Raw genomic sequence first — 19,663 nt, forward strand, 5'->3', positions numbered from 1 at the left:
AGCTATTGTTGCAGCAGCTGATTTTCCCCTTAAGTGATAAGATAGATGAAATATTAGAAGAGTTAATATTCTTTGTTTTCGACAGAGTGATAGCAGGGACTACCAAATAATCTTGTATAGGGCAGGTGAGGATTTAAAATGCATTTATGAGGTTCACTGAGCAAGAAGCTGATTCTGACCATGGCTGATTCCACACTGGGTGAGGGAATTTCTGGCATAGAGAACTGCAACACCTTTCCCACATTCAGTGTTATCTGTCTTACATATTTACAGAATTCCAAGGGAGTTTTGGAGACTTGAAATAAGCTCTCTGTCTCAGTATCTACTGTTAGAGATGAGTATTTTACTTCTGGGGTGCTCAGCACTGCTGGTCTGGCTCTGGTTGTGCACAAACTCAGATGTGTTATCTTGGACCAAGTTTTATGTGGATTAAGTCTGTGAGTTACTTCCAGTGCAACAGGGAAATCACTCCAATGATATTGGTGCAGGTGCTTTAATTTTTCCAGACATTTTTTTGTTTGCTGGCACCAAGTTTTAAATAGAACCATTTATTGTGTAGATGTGCCATCAGAAGAAGTCCTGGGAAGTATTGCTCCAGTGTGGTTTGGAGTGGATTTTTTTCTGCTAGGATATAAGACATATTGCATGTGTCATAGGTACAAAAGCACAAAAGATCAGATCTCAGTTTCACTGCACAATTTATCTTTATAAATAGCAGAGCATGCAACGATTCTCCCTTGGAAAACATTAGGGTTTCTGTGACTATGAACAGCTAGAAGGGAATTTGCCTAGCAGAAATCCCTACATTTCTGTACTTTTGGCATTTACCAGTGGTTTGCATGAAGATATTTCCCTTCCATGTGCTGCATGTGATTTCCAGCTGCAGTAACTTTTCGGGAATGTTGATGATTTAAAACCAGAAATTAAAATCAGTGTGTAGATATTCAGCCTGCATTTCAGAGGCAGGGCTCTTTCTTTAAAAAAAAGTCGGATAAAAAAGAAACATTCAAGCTGACAACTCCCCTCCCAAGGATTTGGGCACCTTCACTGAGTTTCTTTACAATGTCACTTACGGGCGCCTTGCGCCATTGAAGCTTTGTTTTGCCGTGTATTCTTGGGAAGTGGCACTTTCAGAGGCAGAAATCTGTCTTGAAGGACGAGGAACAATAGTTATCCTGCACACTGGATTTCATCCCTCCCACTTGTTTTGCTTGCTTTCATTTGTTCTTTGTTTAATTCCCCAGCACGTCATTCCATTGCCCCGAACCATAGTAACTGGTGACAGGAGCCCGTTCCCGGCGGAGCGGGGCCGGCAGCGCGGGATCCCCGCTGGGTGAATGTGTTGCTCAGAATGCTCTTACTCTGAGTCCTCCTCGCTGCCTTCCCTCCCTCCTCTCTGCCTGCGGGCAGCTGCTCCTGAGTTTTATTCTTCCTCCCACCCCTTTGTGGGATGGGGGAAAGGGGCATTAGCGAGCCGCGATCCCGATTCTCCTCCTGATTTCAGTGTCTGTTCCCGCTGGAAGCGCAGAGCGGGCTCTGCCGTGGCCCCGGTTTTCGTTAGCTCCCCACGGCGGTGCCGGACACCGCAAATGGGCTCCTTTCATACATCATCGCCGAGTTGAAAAGCACACGAAAATGTTTTCCCATTCTCAATATTGTGTGAGTAATGTTCCCATTGGAAAGTAATGGAGTGAAGTTGTCACTTGTCAGCACAGTTATTAAGGAGGATGACTCTCAGGTCTTCTTTTTGTAATAAAATAAATCCGTCAAAATCACTGCGCCCATGTGTTCTGTCGCAATAACGGGCTGCGATCTGAATAACATCTTCAAATTCCCATATAACTTGATAAAGTCATGAAGGGAGTGCTGTGACCTTACTCCTTCCAGCCTTGGAGAAAGCCAGGATAAAGCACCTTGGGTTTTAGACATTGGTAAAATTCTCCTCATGCTGATTTTCCCACATTGCGTTCAGGTAACTTTTTCCAGTTACCGGCTTTTCTTGCAGTTCTAACTTTCTAACCATCCCAAAGCAGAAAAAAATAAGTTGAAGTGCATATGGTCAAATCCAGCATTATAAAAATCATATTTCTAAATAGTTGCTGACATTTCTAAGAACCACACAGGTGTGAATTAAATGTATGCATGGCTATATTAAATTTTTTTAATGAGGAGATGGCACATTCATTCCCCTTTGGAGCTACTGTTGGAAACTTCAGAAACGTGTCCTCTGATGTTGTGGGTCTTCAGGCAGTGAAGCTGTAACTCTTTAAACCCAAATGCATTTCAAACTAGTGGATGGTTGAAATTTATGGGTGGTGGATGGGAAATTTATTCATTTTTAGGATGGTTGTGTACTTATGTAGATTCCATTTTAAGCCTATATTTCTCTGCCAAATTTTTTTTTAATTGCCCCGAAGGAAAAAAAAAAGGCAAGTAAAAGCATCCTCTGTGTGCATTTAATGGAGCACAAACTTTTCTTTTCGCTCTGCAGTCTCGGAAAGGGAGTGACCCAGACAAAGAGAAGAAGGTCCTGGAGAGCAGAACAGACAGCATTGGAAGCGGCCGTGCAATCCCAATTAAACAGGTAATGCCGAAATAGTTGTATTTCTTTTTCTCCCCTGCTTTCCATAGTTGGGAGACAAGACACACCTCGGGTCCAGGCACGGCGGTGGCGGGGCCATGCGCCAAGCGGCGTTTGATGTGTGCTGGTGATGAATGTGGAAGTCACTCACTTGACATCAATTAGGAGAGGTTCCTATGTGTATTAAAATAGGATCATTAGAATAAGAAGAGGGAAAATGTGACAACAGGCCTAATGAAGTGCAGTCTGCCGGCCTGCATATGGAGCGGGTTTCTAGGCTGTGCTGGCTTCAAAGCTGCCTTTGTAGAGGGGGCTTTGATTGGGCCGAGTGCTGCCAGGCGCAGGGTAAATCAGATCACTCGACAAGAGCCCCTTGTGATGGCAGGAATAGCCTGATGTGGCCCTAATTTGCTACCACAGACGGACATCTGAACACAGTTTCAGGCTGCTCCCTAACAACGAGGCAATTAGTTGTGATAATCATGGCCGGTGTGTCAGCTGCGCGCTCTTGTTTGTAATTTGCTAATGAAGGAATTGTAACTTTGATTAGGTTCAGTTTCATTTAGACCTTATTATATAAGAGAACGTTTACAGCTGTAATGTGTGGCCTTAATTAAACTTTCTCATTACACAACAGGACTTGAAGCCGAGGATTTGTTTTGGTCTGTTTTTACTAGCCTAGATGCACTTTCATTAGCCTGGAAACTCGATGCTAAATTGTAGCTGGGAACACTCCTTTGAAAGGCAAAAGCAGTGCCAGCGTTGGATGGGAAGTGCTTGGGGAATGAGATGATTTACTTTCTGAAATGAAATGACACCAAATCCGTGTGGTTGAGATCTCCACATTCCCATGGAATGCTTCTCACACAGTTTCTGTATCAGTGTTTGGAAGTGTTTACTCATGTGTGAGAGTTGCCTTGCTAGAGACAAGCTCCCTTTCTTTTCCACATGTTTCTTTCCAGCTGTTTTGGTGCCTTTCCTGCCCTCCAGAGGCTCACTTGCCTCTCCTGATCTTCCCTCAGCCCATGCCTTTTCCTGCTAGGTAGCTAGCCCTGGATGTCCTGTGTGGAGCTGGGTTTACATATTTTGGGGTGTTTTGTGTTTTTCCTCTGTTTCTGGATGCGAGGAGGAGTTGATTTTGTACCCTTAACTATTGTCTGTGATTTTTCTTCCTAAAGTCGTTCTAAAAGACCTTTTGGGACCATCAGGCAGCAAAAATGCTGTCGTGTGTGAATCTCTAGTAGGCAAATTTTAATCAAGCACGCTGCAATCCAGAAGAGCAGTTTGAAAGCAGAGGAGTTCAGTATTTGGCTCTGCATTCAGGGGAGGAGATTCCAGGCATTTAAAGCAAGCTACAATTTTATTTTCCTACAGCTTTTGTATGGTACAGGATGGGTTAGACCAGCTGCAATCCTTTTGGGTAATCCTAATTAAACAAAAGTGCAGCTGAGAATGTAAAACTGAGGAATAGATGTGCCAGTATTAATTCCAGGCATATGTACTGTTCTTTCCTAAAATGCTGTTGTATGGAATTAATTTGATTAAAAATACACTCATAGGAAGAGTGTTGTAAGGTAAACATTGTAAGTGTGATTGTGCCACAGCATGTTGTAAAGAAATATCCCTTACAATATCTGGAATTTCTGTATGGAAATCTCCCCTTGCAGCCCTGCTTGTGTACCAAATATGACCAATCTTTTGGGAACATGTCCTCCTTGTTACTGATCCCAGCCATGGTCATTTCATTTTGTCAGGTATGAGCCATTACCCACAAACCCTGGATGTGCATCCTCCACAGATCCATCCCGTTCTTTGGGCTTTGGCCATGGGAGCTTGGCAGGTTTTTGCAGTGCTGCAGGGTGGCAGCTCCCGGTGGGATTTCACATCACACTCAGATGGCAGGAGGATTTTGGGGATCTGGTCTGTAGAGGTGGCTCCAGGTTCAGTTGCTGATACAACCACGTTCTTGGGGGGCTCGACAAGTGCCAGCCCCTTGGAGCTCTCTGAGGCAGCAGAAATTCCAACTTCCCTGGAAAAGTTGGTGCCTTTTATTTCATGCCTTAACTGGGAATAAGACAGATATGAAAGGGAGTTCCTTGACCTAAAAAACTTCATGATGCTGTTCTTCTTAAGATGAGAAACCCCTTCCATTGTGATGATTTCTGTGGCAAATGGAGTCACAGAGTCATTAAGGTTGTAAAAGCCCTGTAAGATTACCAAGTCCTGTGTTTAAACAAGCACTGCCAAGGCCACCACTAACCCATGTCCCCATGTACCACAACCTCATGGATTTTAAATCCCTCCAGGGATGGGGACTCCACCACTGTCCTGGGCAGTTGTGCCAATGCCTGACCACCCTTTCTGTGAAGAAATTTTTTCTAATAGCCAACCTGAACCTTCCCTGGTGCAACTTGATGCTGTTTCTTCTTGTCCTGTCTCTTGTTGCTTGGGATACGTGGGAATAGAAGCAGAAATCTGGTTTAAGGCTGCAGCATTGCCAGGATTGCTGTGGGAGAATAAAACTAAACAATAACAACAACAAAAAAGCTTTACAAAAATACCAAACACCCCACAAACAAATTATAAAACCTCCAGCCAAAATAAGTTTCATGGAAGGCTGGAAATGTTCTGGTTTTGAGGAAAAAATGGAATCCCTCTCAGCACTATGAAAGAGTTGCTGATCATTCTGGGCCCCAGGTATGGACCTGTACAGCTGCCAGTGGGTTTTGGTCAAAAGAAGCCAAGAGTTGCAACCTGCTCCTGCATTCCTGTTCTTGGTGCCTGAATCCCTGTGGGTTTAAGGGAAATCCCTGAGAGTTTGGGAGAGTTTGGATGGTGCCCTGAGCAACCTGGTCTAGGGGAAGGTATCTCCCTGCCCATGGCAGGATGTTGGAATTAAATGGGTTGTAAGGGCCTTTCCAACCCAAACCATTCCAGGGTTCCATGAACGAGGTAAAATTGTGAATAGCCTATTTCCTTCCAAGGAAACACCTCATTCCTCCAGGGCTTTATCCTTAACTCAGAGCAGTCTGGTCAAAAAGAGTTAATGTTCCTATACTCTCTGTCCTTCCTACATGGCAAAGCCGATTTTTCACTGCAGTGCTAAATTTGGTTTTATTGGGCTAAGCCATATAAAACTGTCCTGATGACCCTTCCTGCTCCCAGCAGAAACCCAAAATGTAGGCAATGAAAAGCAGGCTTGTTTTTAAAGAGTGACTGCTCACTCCTGCTAAAATACTCTTAAAGTGAGTGAAATTTTGGAAAGGCAGATTTTCTGAGGAGGTACCAGTACCTTGTGCATGCACAGCCATAAGAGCACGTCTTAAATCCTGGACTTTCAGCAGCTGCTGAGAGGTGGGAATGTCAGAAATTTAAAAAAATTATACAGAATTTCACTTGTGGTATTTAAAAATCTTATACAAATCAGAGTCAGAAAAAGTCTTGAGCAATATTGGCTTCAAGTTAAAATCCATAGGCAGTTCTGTACTTCTGAGAAAGAGGTGCTTAAACTAAGAATATTTAAGCTATTTTCTGTGGCATTGCTAATAATACTCTTAAAGCGAGTGGCTTGCTCTGGTTGGAGAATCCTCCCTCCAAACCCATTTATTCTGGAAAAGAAGTCTTGTTCCTGGTAGCCTGAGTGAATATTTTGAAGAATATTTTGAAGCACACATTGGGCTGCACACTTTTGGAGAATTGACTTTCTAGGATGGGAGGTTTTGTAGCATTTTGGGAAAATTACTTGTCTTTTTGTGGGTTTGGGAAATCTTTATCAGTAGGGCATATTCAAATTAAAAAAAATGCACACAACAAGAAAAATAAAAGCAAGAAGCTCAGCTCAGCGGTGAGGGGGCTTGTCATGTATTAATTTTTCATTGCTGTGGAGAATTGTACATACATAATCACTTGATTGCAGTGGGAGTTGGCGAGCTCCTATGGTGTCATTTGCATAAATCTTGTTAAGTCAATGGCAGTTAATGAAGTACAAATGAGCCTGGAGAAGGTGACATGCAAATCGTGGGTGGCAGATGGGAGGTCTGTTTTAGGGATGGCAGCTGCGTGCTCTTTCTTTTTTTTTTTTTTAATATTTTTTTTAATTTTTTTTTTCCTCTGTCCTGCCCCCATCCCCCCCCAGACTGGAGTGTAAATAAATGCGTAAGAGCTGGCCTTGACTTTTCTGCTCCCAGCCCTTCTTCTCTTTGCCCTTTGCACTTAATCACACGTGCTCACACCATTATATACTCCAACAATATAACCTTGACTGTTCTTTTGCCAAAAACTGGCCAAAATCAGTGTTTGACACATTGCCTCCACCCTTGGCTCACCCTGGGAGGTGCTGCCCCTCTCGTGCCCCCAAATTGCTGCATCATTTAGGGATGACAAACTCGAAGCCTGGATTAGAAATAAATGTTCTAATGGTTAGTGCTGTATTGATGACACAGTGAAAAATTTGCCATCCATGACTTGCAAAGGTGAACTTCAGAATTCATTCCCTTCCCTCAGTTTGCAAATGGCTGGATTAATGGAGAAAGTGGAATATCTTATTCAGGCTTTACTTTTAGGTGATATTTCAAATGACCTTCTTCGCCTGCCATCTTGGCATATTTAAGTACATTAAAGTAATCTTGATGAAATTAGGTATTTTGTCTTTTTTTTTTTTTTCCTTTACTCTGACCTAAAAATGGCAAATATTTTTTATGTCAAGGCATGGGGGTGGCATCACTGATTTGCTATTCATGAAGAAGAGTTTGGTTCCTTGATACACAAGTTAGAGTTTTTCCTTAAGATGAGTATAATAAACAAAACTAGCACTTCCCAATGTACATCTGAATTTTATTTTAAAAATCATTAAACTCAGCAAAGGTAACTTTGAAGATGCTCTCATCAAATGTCAAATTTGGCATAAAAAACCTGTCACTTCTCCTCAGCTCCCTACAGGTATAGCTCAGTGTTGCCTGTTTTAGTAGTGATTTTCTATTCCCTCCGCTTCACTACTGATTTCCTAACCTCATTTTTGAGTAGGTTACTTCCTAACCTCATTTTTGTTCATTTTTAGCCCTAGTTGGGTTGTTTAAGCACCACTTACACAAATCTTGCATGGAATAACACACAACACTTGTTATCTAGGTCCTTCCATTGAAGCAAGTGAGATCATCCTACCTGAAACCTGTTTTCCCTTAAAATACCCGCAGCTGTCTGTCCAGCTGCAGGAGCATTTCATCAGGCACGGCAGAGTCTGGGAAATAGGTTTTGAAAAGGGATCATCTGCCACATCTGCTCAGTCAGAGTGATGTCCTTAGTCATCCTCACTTCCACAAGAGCACCGCGGTGCTCCAGGCAAGTGTCACATCTGAGACTCACTGTCCTCACAAGCAGCAAATGCTCTTTGCTCTTTCCTGGCTGCAAATGTTTACTTGGAGTCCACCAGAAGAGAGAACAAACAAGCAACGATCTTAGCAGCTCTTCCTGCTTAATTCATCTGACTTGACAGGGTGAAAAAAGCTATCTAGAGGAGCGCGACAGACAGATGATGCTACAGCCAGTGGTGCCAGGGCTTATCTGATGGCTTCTCTCTTCTGTCTGAGTTCAACATCAGGTTGTGTTTGGAAATAAAAATGGCTCATGCAGGTAAGGGCCAAAAGCATTTCAGAAGGAGGATGGCAGCAAGCATGTGGAGGGACACAGAACCCAGTATTTGCTTCCATTTCTTACAGCTGTGTGTTTCTGCACTGAAACCCCGTTTCACTACACACAGACCCAGCCCCCTGTGCTGCTGCTTCTGCTCCAAAACAGAGAATCCCGGAATGGTTTGGGTTTGGAAGGACCTTAAAGCCAATCCCATCCCACCCCCTGCCATGGGCAGGGACACCTTCCACTGTCCCAGGCTGCTCCAAGCCCTGTCCAACCTCGCCTTAGACATTTCCAGGGATCCAGGGGCAGCCACAGCTGCTCTGGGCAACCTGTGCCAGGGCCTGCCCACCCTCAACGTGGAAAATTTTTTTCTATCCCATCCATTCCTGCCCTCTGTCAGAATCCACTCCCCCTTGTCCTGGCACTCTAGGCCCTTGTGACAAGTCTCTCTCCAACTTTCTCTGAGGCCTCCCTGAGGTCCTGGAAGGAGCATTCTCCAAGACTCCTCCTGCTTTGTGTGTTTCAGGTGCTCAGGTAGGTTTGTAGACTGTTGTTTGCAAGCCAGCGTTGGGTGTCTCCAAGGAGCAGCTTTGCCAAAGTCAAAACTGACTTGATTTACAAGGAACTGGCAGATGACATGGTTTGATTTATTTATCTCCAGCGTGAGGTGTAATTTCCTCTGTCACACGTCTGTCTAATCACAGTAATCAGTCTCCAGATCAGCTTGTACAAACACCAGGGTATGGTTTTGAGCCAAATACTCTTAGTGCTGAAATCTTCTGTGTAATTCCTCTGCAATTGTTTATAATCAGAACATACACATTTTGCTGGCTTTTTTAAAAATTAGCTGATTACTAGTTATAAAATGTTTTGTACTCACTGTGGCTCTGTAAATTAACTGGTTGCTACCAGTATAATTAAATATTTCAAAGCACTTGGCTATGGTTGCATTGAACTGTGAAGAAATAATGTTACATAGCCAATCAAAAAGAGATACTTGTAAACTCATTTAAAGCGTCAGAGTGTGTTAGGACTATCATGGTGATGCTTATTGCAGGAGAAATTAAAGATACAGTTTTGTGCTAAGAGGCAATAGAGAAATTAGTTCCTGAATTAGTTGTTAATTGATTTGGTAATTCCCTGGGGTCTGCATGCTCTTTTTTCCTTTTTCGTTGTTGCATTCAGTTAACAGTGACTATTCCCAGTGCACTTGAAATATTTTTTCCAATTAGATCAAATGTGCCCTTACATCAGAAGAATGGCTTCAGTTCCATGTACCTGCCTGGAATAATGTTTAATTTGACTGTGAAAGCCGGGTTTGTGGGTTTTTCCAGTTGATGAGTTGCAGATACCTTCCCAAGAAAAGCTGTAGTCCTTAGAATTTGCAATAAAATAGCAGTAAAAATCTCTCTTGGACATCTGGTGCTGGGAGCTCCGGGTGTTAAACCCTTCCCTTGCCCAAGGATCTGTTTTCTAGTCCAAGGGCAGGGCCCCTTCTGCCCCTTGGCCACAGCAGGCAGACCTGGGCACGAGCCTCAGCCTCTCTGAGGTAATTCCTCTTTTTCCTCATGCATCTGTTTGTCCCACTGGATCCTCCCATCTGCTCCCTGCTGCTTTCTGGAGTTTACTGGTTTCCCTTCCTGGGATGTCTGAGGGTTGCAGGAAGGAGCTGGAGGTTGGGCCTTTGGCTTATTGAGATTTAATTTCTAATATGTTTCTTTTAATAAGTCTCCTAAATTTTCAGAGTCCCTAAAATATGAGTTTTCTGTTTCACATCTGATAAAATGTTATTTTATCTCTAAATACTCTAAATACCCAGGTATGTCATACAGTGATAGTCCCAGCCATACGTAGACCAAGGTGAGCCCTTTACAGCTGTTCCACAGGTACACTTAAGGATCCATAAATGAAATATTATCAATAAATTTCTCAGAGAAATTAACTTTCTGTCATTTTTTTTTACTTCCCGTGGCAGTGACCTGTTTATTAGTGTTGATTTGGGCAGGGGGCATACAATTTCAAACATAGTATTCCATTTATTTCTGTGACCCAGCCTTCCAAGTGAGCAAAGGAAAACAGTGCCTTGTAGGGCAACGATGGAGAGTAGCCAGATCACTAGCTTTAAAAACAGAGGGAAATTTCACATTTTATAAATGTGTTTCCTAAGTATTTTGTATGTTAATGCCATAAGAGGTCATAGATTGCTTATGACTGCCAATAAGGAGTGCTCAACTCCATCCTCCTTATTTATTTAATTTACTTTAAATCCTATCCCAATGTAATGCTCTTGATGTTTTGTGAAAGAGACCAGGACAAACATGTGGGTCTGAGTAGCAGCTGATGATTTCCTAGCTGACACATCAGGTGTGATTGTAGGTCTTGCTCATCCTTAAAGATTCAAGAGGAGACTTTGCAGCTTTTGTTTGGAGTAGAATGTTGATCAGGTTAAGCATCCTTGGAGAGACTGTGGAAGGAGAATGGAAGCAGGCAGGAGAAGGGCAGGCAGGGGATTATCAGCCTCTGCAGAAACAGTAGGGAAAGAGCTTCTCTTACCTAAAATACCCATTTTTTTAAAAAAAAGGCGGTGAAGATCCTTATTATATAAAAGGAGCAGGTGTTGCTCATTAGCATAAACCAGTCAAGGATCTATTTTCCAGTGTTCATAAGAAAAGGGAGAGAGTATTTGTATTTTCCTGAGGCTCTGCCATGAACATCTTCCTCTTGTGCCTGGTGCTGGATTCCAGCAGAGGATGGGCTCCCCCACATTCCAGGATTTTCGATCCAGTACCAATGCAGTGAGTAGGGCTGGAGCCTACAGGAAGCAAGCCAAGCAGTCTCTCTGGTGAGACTATGGTGGATTTCATACATTTGGGATGTTCTCATCCTGTTGTGTGCTGCATTTTGCAAATCCTGGAGTGTCCATGGGACAGAACATGGGGAAGAGGTGTCAGAATGCTTTGGTGGAGAGGAGGAGGGAATGAGCGAAAGCAATGGGGGTGTAAAAGAGAACATCAATAAAAAAAGCCATAATATGACCTTAAAAAATTTATTGGAATTTTCCAGTGCTGAAATGGTGTAATATATTAGGGTGGCATGTCAGTGTGACATGCAGAGTGACAGCAGTGAGGGCACTGAGGGATCTTCACTGTTGCCCTAAGGGTCTGAGCTGGCCCCTGGCCAAAAGCCTGTGACTCACGGTGGTGCTTCAGTAGTTGCATCTAGAAAATGCTTTACAAGATGCAATCTCTTTATTTGAGCCACCTTCATCTGCCCAGGCAATCAAAAAATCCCCACAAAGCAATGGCATCAGTCGGTGGCTGAGTGCATGAGTTTATAACCACAGAATCAGAATCTCCTGAGCTGGAAGGGACCCACAGGGATCATTGATCCAAGCCCTGGCCCTGCACAGACAGCCCAACAACCTCAGCCTGGGCATCCCTGGGAGTGCTGTCCAAACCCTCCTGGAGCTCTGGGAGCCTTAGGGCCATGCCCATTCCCTGGGGAGCCTGGGCAGTGCCAGCACCTCTGGGGAAGAACCTTTCCCTGGCATCCTACCTAAAGCCCTTCTGAGCTGCCAGAACTCCCTGCAATCCCTTGTGTCAGCAGCAGCTCAGCTCTGGCATGGAGGGACATTTCCAAATTAGCCAGGAGAGCAGGAAGAGCTGGCCTTTACTTATTTTCAGTGGATGAGCTCTGGAATCAGAATGGTTTGGGTTGGAAGGGACCTTTAAGGATCATCTATACCAAAACCCCAAATGAACAGGGTGACCATCCCGTGGGCCAGGTGCCACCCAGCACGATGGGCTTGCTCAGGGGAGCAGTGGGAAAACGCCTTTGTTCCGAGGTGAGCCCGTGTGCATCTGGGCTGGCTTTGGTGGCTGCAGCTCTTCCTCCCAGGGCATGAGGAATTAGTCCCGAGAAGTGACATAAGAAGATTAAGTGGGAAGCTTATGACAGTTAGCAAGTGAGGCTGCCCGATAGACTTGGGTTGACACAATGATTATTAATATGTTGTAAAGATGTTTTGGGGATTCCACCATATTTGTATGGTTGCCAGCAAAACGTTGACAGTTGCATTGTGGTTAATAAATTCATTTAGATTTATAAGCATTGTTTACAGAACCTGTTCGCCTGCTGAAACTCTAACAGCATCTGTTCCTTCGTACTAATTAACTGCTAATTACGAATGAGCTTTGTGTGTTTGTCAGTATAACTGGCTCATGCATTTTGTAAGGAACATTAACAAATTGATTTACATAGTGGTAAAGCAATCAAAAGAGTAAACTGAACAGCACGCAGTTAAAGCCCTTTAGCCTAATTTTTTGAACAAAGCAAACTTTGGGCATTCTGAATATTTTCATCATTCTTTTGCTCCCATTTAATTGTGTGGTAATTGTGTGTGAATCTGGATCAAGGGTGTTGGCCCAGCATCCCTAGTTTCTTGTGTTATTTTGTGGGTTTGTGTTTTATTTTAAAGCGTTGGCACTTCAGCACGTAACGTGAGGAAATATTCTCCCAGAGCATAGCAGAGAATGGCAAATTAAAACCAATAAATGTTGGGGGTAACAGGGAGTGTTTGAAACATGGATACTCTGACTATAACTGGTTTGGATATTTGAAATATGTATGGAAGTCCTTGCACTTCATTTTAAATACTGTTTTCTCTAAACCAGTTTTAATTTTTAAAAATCCTCTGACTACAATAATTACCAGCACATATTTAGAACAGTCTCAGCAGCCATGCCATATGTTGGTACTTAAATATTTTGAATTTAAAGGGAATGATTGGCACAGGGAGCCCAGAGAAGCTGTGGATGCCCCATCCCTGGAAATGTTCCAGGCCAAGTTGGATGGAGCTTGAAGCAACCTGGGATAGTGGAAGGTGTCCCTGCCCATGGCAGGAGGGTGGAATTTGTATGGTCTTTAAGGTCCCTTCCAACCCAAACCTCTCAAGGATTCTATAATTAAAGTGCAATCCCTAGAAATAAAATCTCCATTTATTTTGCATGAGTTAAAACAGGGAGAAAAGTCATATAACTTGACTGTTTTGTTTACTGTAAAGGATCCTTCACATGGTGATAAATTGGGAATGAGTGTCATGATCAGATGACCTGGGTATGTTGCACTTACAGGTGTCCTAGAGCTGAAAAGCTTGAAATTAACTTTGTTACTACTGTTAGGGAAAAGACAGAAGTATGAGGTTTAGTTTTCCTGACCAGAAGCTATTCCAGTGAGGAACAGAGTGGTTTTATACAGATTAAAACCTGCCAGGAAAACTCAATTCGTTTTTTGATAGAATTTCCAACTAAGTGCATGAAGCAAACATAGCAGATGTAAAATATTTTGGTACAGCCTTACTACATCTTAATTGAGAGTTTATCCAAATGTGTTTGGCTGAAAGCTGCTATGTGGGTTGGATCTGGTTTGTGGGAGTGTAAACAAGCCCTAAAGCCAGAGTGTCATCTGGGCTGGCTGCAAGGGGACTTAACTTTGCCCAGCTCTGGGGACAGTGCCATGTGTCTGCTTGAAAAGTGTATTTTCATACTTGTTTAAAAGAACCAGGAAAACAAGGGCAGCATGGGAGAACGAACTGGAATGGAACCTGGACTAAAACTCACCCACTCACATTTCTGCTGCTTTAACCCAAATTTGGAAAGTCAGATGGAGAGGGACCTGCAGTTTGGGACCTGTAGGTTGAGAAGAGTAGGATAGGTAGGTTGGGTGGAGAAGGACCCGTAGGTTTGGATGGTGTCAGACCTGTGGCTTAGATGGAGAAGGACCTGACCTGTATGTAGCTGTTGCTTTTGTGTGCTTTGAGTACCTCACCAAGACACTTCTGCAGTGACCCCAGGGACAGGCTCCTGTGGCTGGAATCAAGAGCAGGATCTGACATGGCCTCAAACACGTTGTGGCTGCCCCTGGATCCCTGGAAGTGTCCAAGGCCAGCTTAGACTGGGCTTGGAGCCACCTGGGACAGTGGAAGGTGTCCCTGCCCATGGCAGGGGTGACCCTGGATGGGCTTTAGGGTCCCTTCTAATCCAAACCAGTCTGGGATTCTGTGGTTTCGGGACTATCACTATAGAAAGAAGCTGCTGAACTCTGGGGGCTGTCAGACCATGGAACATTCTCTACCAGGAAAATAAAAGCTTAGTGATTTTGGTTTTCTTTAAGGAAGAGGGTGTGGATTTTCTTTTAAAGAAGGGGAGAGGCTGTTGAGCAGTGAGATTATATAGGTAGATCTGAGCTCTGAGTCCATTTCTTTCCCCTTTATAACTAATATGAGTCTTTGTCACAAAAGAAAAATACCAAGACGTACCATTTGCGAAAGGGTTTATAGTACAGTATATCACCCTATTATGAATGACAGCATTTAAATGGTTGGGTAGAGAAGTGCAGAACTGCTACAAATCAAGGAGCTAGATTAACATCTAATGCTCTCTTCTCTGTGAGTATTTTGCGGGGAGGGAAATTAAGAAATCTTCAAGTGCGGGAGGTATTGGAAAGAAAAATCAACTAAAATTACCAAAGTGGTTGAATTGTTTAAAAATTCTCCTGTCTGAAGTGAGCAATACACTGGAATGGAGGACAATTGAAGATCAGGGATTGTTTAAGGTGGCAGGTATCAACAGAATTGTGCAGGCTGTCTCATGGCCAAATTAAAAATAAAACAACTCTTTATGTGGAGGGAGAGATGCACTGGACATCCTTAACTAAAAGCTGAGGTTTGAGCAAACTGGGTGAAAACTCTTCTTCAGGATGCAAACTGAGTAAATGCAGAGATATGTATGGTTGGTGTGTTTCATGTTAAACAAATACTCAAGTCTGAGTCTGCAGATCTGGAATTATATGTGTATATTGACTTTTTGTCTGAGCCAGATCTCCTGAAGATACAGATTTTTTTAGATTTCCTGTGCTGCGTCAGGCAGGTGAGCTGCACAACTCCTTCCTGCTGTGACAGAAGAGATGTGCATCCATCCAGTGCTGAAGTGTGCCCAGTATTCTGAGAATTGACATTTTGTGTTTGCTTAAGCTGATGCAAGGCAAGGAACTACGTGGGAACATTTTATGGATTTGCCCTTTGCACAGTAAATGTTGCTGTGAGTTGGGAAATCATGGCAATGTTGTATTTGTAGCTGAGAAATAATAGGTGCACAAGCACTGCTGTTGGTACTTTAATCTTGCAGCTCTAAGTAATTCCTGATATGGATTAAGTCACATTTAGCTCCAATTAAGTGACATTTTTTAATGTTGATGTGGTGTTCTGAAGCAAGAGGTTTCTTACTGGTTTGTGCAGCGCAAGTATTCCAAGCTCCCTATTTTCTGCAGCAGGCAAAGGCAGACATGCACAAGGGGCTTTGGAGGTGAGAGAAGAGGGGAAAGATTGACAGAGGGATGGAAAACAGAACTGGAGGGACAGAGCTCAAATGAAAAGTTGTGCTGCTGTGAGAGGCAAAATCTGTACTAAACAGGTGAGAGGGAGGAGGGAAAATATTGAACAAAGACTCTGAAGGAGACAGGAAGTGAGAATAAAGACCAAGTGATGCTCTCAGTAACATCAGGAATCTTGAGGGTCTCTGAGAAAGAGACACCAGCACCTCCAGCACCATGATTGATTCCTGTCTGGAAATGACATTTAGGTGCCTCTGGAGGTCCTTGTCGGTGCCTGGAGCTGGTTCCAGCTGTTCACCCGTGGAGCTCTGGGTCTTAGAGCTCAGGAACACCCCGTGAGCTGATGAATTCATGCTGTCAGAGTGCTGAGCTTCCTGCTGCTGGAGGCAAGGTATCAGTGTTGGTCCAGAGTAGTTCTGGAAGTCTTAAAATGTTTGCCTGAAATCTGGTGGGAATTTGAAAGCGCAGAGAGTAAAGAAAGAGGAAATTAGGAGAGGCAGCATCTCTCTGCCTGGAGTGTGGCAGGACCTGCATGGGCTGGGGATGAGTGCAGGGCAAGATCAGCTCTCAGACATGCTTAGAGAAGGGGTTTGGTGAGCTGGGTGATGCTGGACAGAAGCTCCAGCGAGCAGTAAAGCTTTTCTGTGTAATACATGTGTGTGCTTGGAGAACCTGGTTGCCAGGGAAACCCCATTCCTGAGCTCATGGCATGGATTGGAATTTCTAAAACCAGGTTTGGTTTGAGGTTTGCTCTTTGGCCGTAAATGCTTTTTTACATAGGTAATTTCTCCACCAGCCTCTCTGAATGGTGCTGGGGTCCTGGTCCCAAAGAGCTCTGGAGTAGCATCAGCAGAAGTGGCACAGGAATTTTGCTTTTCTACCACACTGCAGTGTTCAGGTGCTTCCCTTGGCTCCTGCTCTCTCCTTTACCCATTCCAGCTTGGAGACAGGTGAAGGATGGCTGAGGCTTGGAACAACCCAATCCAGTGGAAAGTGTTCACAAATTCTGCTGTATGGTTCTTCCTTTGTTTGCTTTTAGTTGTTCTAGGTAGGGTTTGTAGATTGACATTTGGAGTTTTAAATGTGTTTTGGTGGGGTTTTTTTTTGGTTTTTTTTTGTTTGTTTTTTTTTGGGGGGGGTTTTTTTGTTTTGTTTTGTTTTTTTTTTTTTTGGAAGGTCAGTGAGCATCTCAGGTTTTTCTGTTAAAAACAGAAGTCAAACATAGAATCACAGAATGATTTGGACTGGACGGGACCTTAAAGCTCATCTCATGCCACCTGCTGGAACACTTTCCACTAGATGGATAAATTGCATGAGTTTTTTTACCCTGCCTCATCTGTGGGATAGGAACAATTTGTGCTATGCTGGTACGAAGTGCAGGTGGGCTCCTGCTCCATCCTCCAGCAGAATATTCCAGCTGCAGTCTGTTCTTTTAAAACAGGGATTTTCAGTCTTGCAGGCACATATGAAACTTCACAAAACCTGCAGAACATCCCCTTGGTGTTCCTGCCCCTCCATCAAACTTGGTTTATGTTGAAATTAAATCTCTAAGAGGCTGTAAAGGTGACTTGAGGTATTGTCTCTTGGAAACCTGTTGAAAATGCAACCAGAAGCATAATTTTTAAACCCTTTTTTTTTGGTGTGGGACTGATGACAGATCCGAAATATTTGTTAAAATGAGGAAATGACCAGCCCTTTTAATAACAGGGGCTTTCTCTCTCCCTGCACCTTTTCCTTGCTGACACCTCATGTACCTTGATTCTGTTCCCTGGAGATGGAGATGCTGCTGTAGAAAAAACAATCCTTGGGTTATGTGCAGAAAAGCGAGAGCATTAGTTTGAGATGAAAGCTTTATTTACATTTCTCTCTGGGTTTATTGTTTACTTTCACCAGCATAGCCAGGGCTGTGGAACTCTTTCTGCTGTCCAGCCACTCAGGTGCCTTTGTTCGAGTGGGGATAAGCACTTTGCCATTCTTTTCCTCAGCCTCTGTTTCCACATAACAAGATCTCCATGTAAGTGCAGAAAAGGGGTTTGTTCCTTGTACAACTAGAGTTAAACAAAATTCGCAAATAACAACAACTTAAGACAATTTTACAGCAAGACGGGAGTAGTGAGACACCAGCCTACACCGAGCAAATCTCTCTCCTTAGCCCCAAAACTCTGTGTGTGCCTAACAGCCTGACAGGCTTCAGGAGTGTGTTGGGAACCCGAGTCCTTGATGGTGGGAGCTCCTGGTCAGAGCTCAGAGGAGCATCCATCCTTCCAGCCTGGCAGGGAGGGGTGGCCTGGGGTGCTGTGCAAGGAGAAGGCACCTCCTGTGCCCTGTGCCAGAGGCTTGGAAGGACAGGAGTAGGAAATGGAAGTGGCTGGTTACACCGGCTTTCCTTTTCCTTTAATTATCTCCCCACAGTATGTCTGTCCCTCATTAATGGGGATTGTGTCTCGTGCTGCCTGGGAAGAGCTGGCCCCATTAAACCAGTTGTAATAGCAACAAATTAATGCTCCCCTGCCCTTTTTCCTGGGCTGGGTAAAGGATAATACATTAGCACAAACTACTTGGACATAGCGCAATTTAAATATTTTAGCGATGCCTTTCTGTACATATCTGACCAATTTTCTCCCAACTTCTTGGCAGTGTTGGTTTTTTAATATTGCTGCCCAAGAAACGTGGCTTTCCTGGTTATTTGGATTTGAGGTTGGTTCCCTTTCAGCTGAAAGGGATCCCGGCAGTGGTGGTTCCAAGTAAAAATGACTTTGTTCTCTGCTATGTTAAATTGGCTGGTTAATTCTGGTGTTATTTACCCTGTAATTCATTAGTTTTACTCTACCATTGGCAGCTGACAGGCTGTAATTTCATGCCTTGCAATAAAAGATGTCTCATAATCTGCTTCATTTAGCAGCAAGAGAATTTAATGAAATTAACTGCAGTCCTAATTATGCCAGTGAATACTAAAGACTGCTATCAAGTTTCCTCAGAAAAGGACGAGGTCCACCTTATGAAGGATTTAGAATATAATTTCCTGGGAAAAGTTGCAAATGTCTCCTTCTATTGGCCAACAAGGGCCAATTACAAGTCTTGATATGACTTTAATGAACTAGTTTGTTCTGAGGATATCTCACAAAGAATAATAATTTTTTATTTTCAAGCAAGTTTTTAGAGGTTTCTCTCCTTAGAATAGCTGATCTCTGAGAATTTGGTGTTTTGCTTCTGTTTTGAAGCCTTTTGCCCTGTCCTTCATGGTGCCTTACGCTGAGGATTAGGAAGTGAGAAAGAGGCAGCTCATGTGTGGGGTGAGGGGGGTGGGGTTTGGAGAATCTAACCCAGAGGACTTCAGGGAATTTGTCCTCACACACACACTGTGATTCCCCGGAAGTTCACAGCTCTGTTACACAAACAGCACAGTTTTCTGGAATGAGAAAACTCAGGATGGAACGTGGGAAGAGGCTGGGCTGAATGGGGCTTGGAGCAGCCTGGTCTGGTGGGAGGTGTCCCTGCCCATGGCAGGAGAGTGGAACCAGATGAACTTTAAGGTCCTTTCCAATCCAGACTATTCCAGGAGTTCTGACACTGCGTGAAAGGAGATCTTGATCTGAGGGAGAATTCCAAGGGCTGAGGCACCTCTCTGTGATATTCTCAAGGTTTTTTACTGATCCACCTTTTTTTTTTTTTTTTTTTTTTTTTTTTTTTTTTTTTGTGGTGCACATTCCTGACTCTGCCCTGAAAAAGTCTTTCTCTGTTAGCTGGCGGGGTTTCCTTGACTGCCATTCCAAAGTATTGGTTGATGTGTTTGCCAAATGTGCTCTGCCTGCCTCCTGAGCACCGCCACACTCCGACAACAATGATGTGAAATGTAACCGCCAGTTTATGGCTTCAATGATGTTAAATGTAGTTAATTGGAAAAACTTTTAACTGCAGAGAATTTCCCTGCGAATAGCCTTCATAATAACCATCTCACTATAAAACGCAAAATGCTTTGCTCACAAGGACAACGGGACTATAAAGGTGAAGTGTATTGATCAAATTACCTGAGATAATAAACTTCGGATGAATAACTCCTCT

At 43.5% G+C, this 19,663-nt stretch overlaps 1 protein-coding gene across 8 annotated transcripts in view; it reads left to right on the top strand.

Annotated features, from left to right (window-relative positions):
- Nucleotides 1-19,663, top strand: part of AGAP1 (ArfGAP with GTPase domain, ankyrin repeat and PH domain 1) — a 307,939-nt gene that overhangs the window by 146,513 nt on the left and 141,763 nt on the right. For all 8 annotated transcript variants that reach the window (XM_077785210.1, XM_077785211.1, XM_021536095.3 and 5 more), the window contains one exon: nucleotides 2,492-2,584. In XM_077785210.1, the coding sequence (XP_077641336.1) occupies nucleotides 2,492-2,584 (93 nt within the window). The remainder of the gene's footprint in view (nucleotides 1-2,491; nucleotides 2,585-19,663) is intronic.

The sequence above is a fragment of the Lonchura striata genome, chromosome 8, assembly GCF_046129695.1.
Source record: "Lonchura striata isolate bLonStr1 chromosome 8, bLonStr1.mat, whole genome shotgun sequence".
In the NCBI taxonomy this organism is placed as follows: domain Eukaryota; kingdom Metazoa; phylum Chordata; class Aves; order Passeriformes; family Estrildidae; genus Lonchura; species Lonchura striata.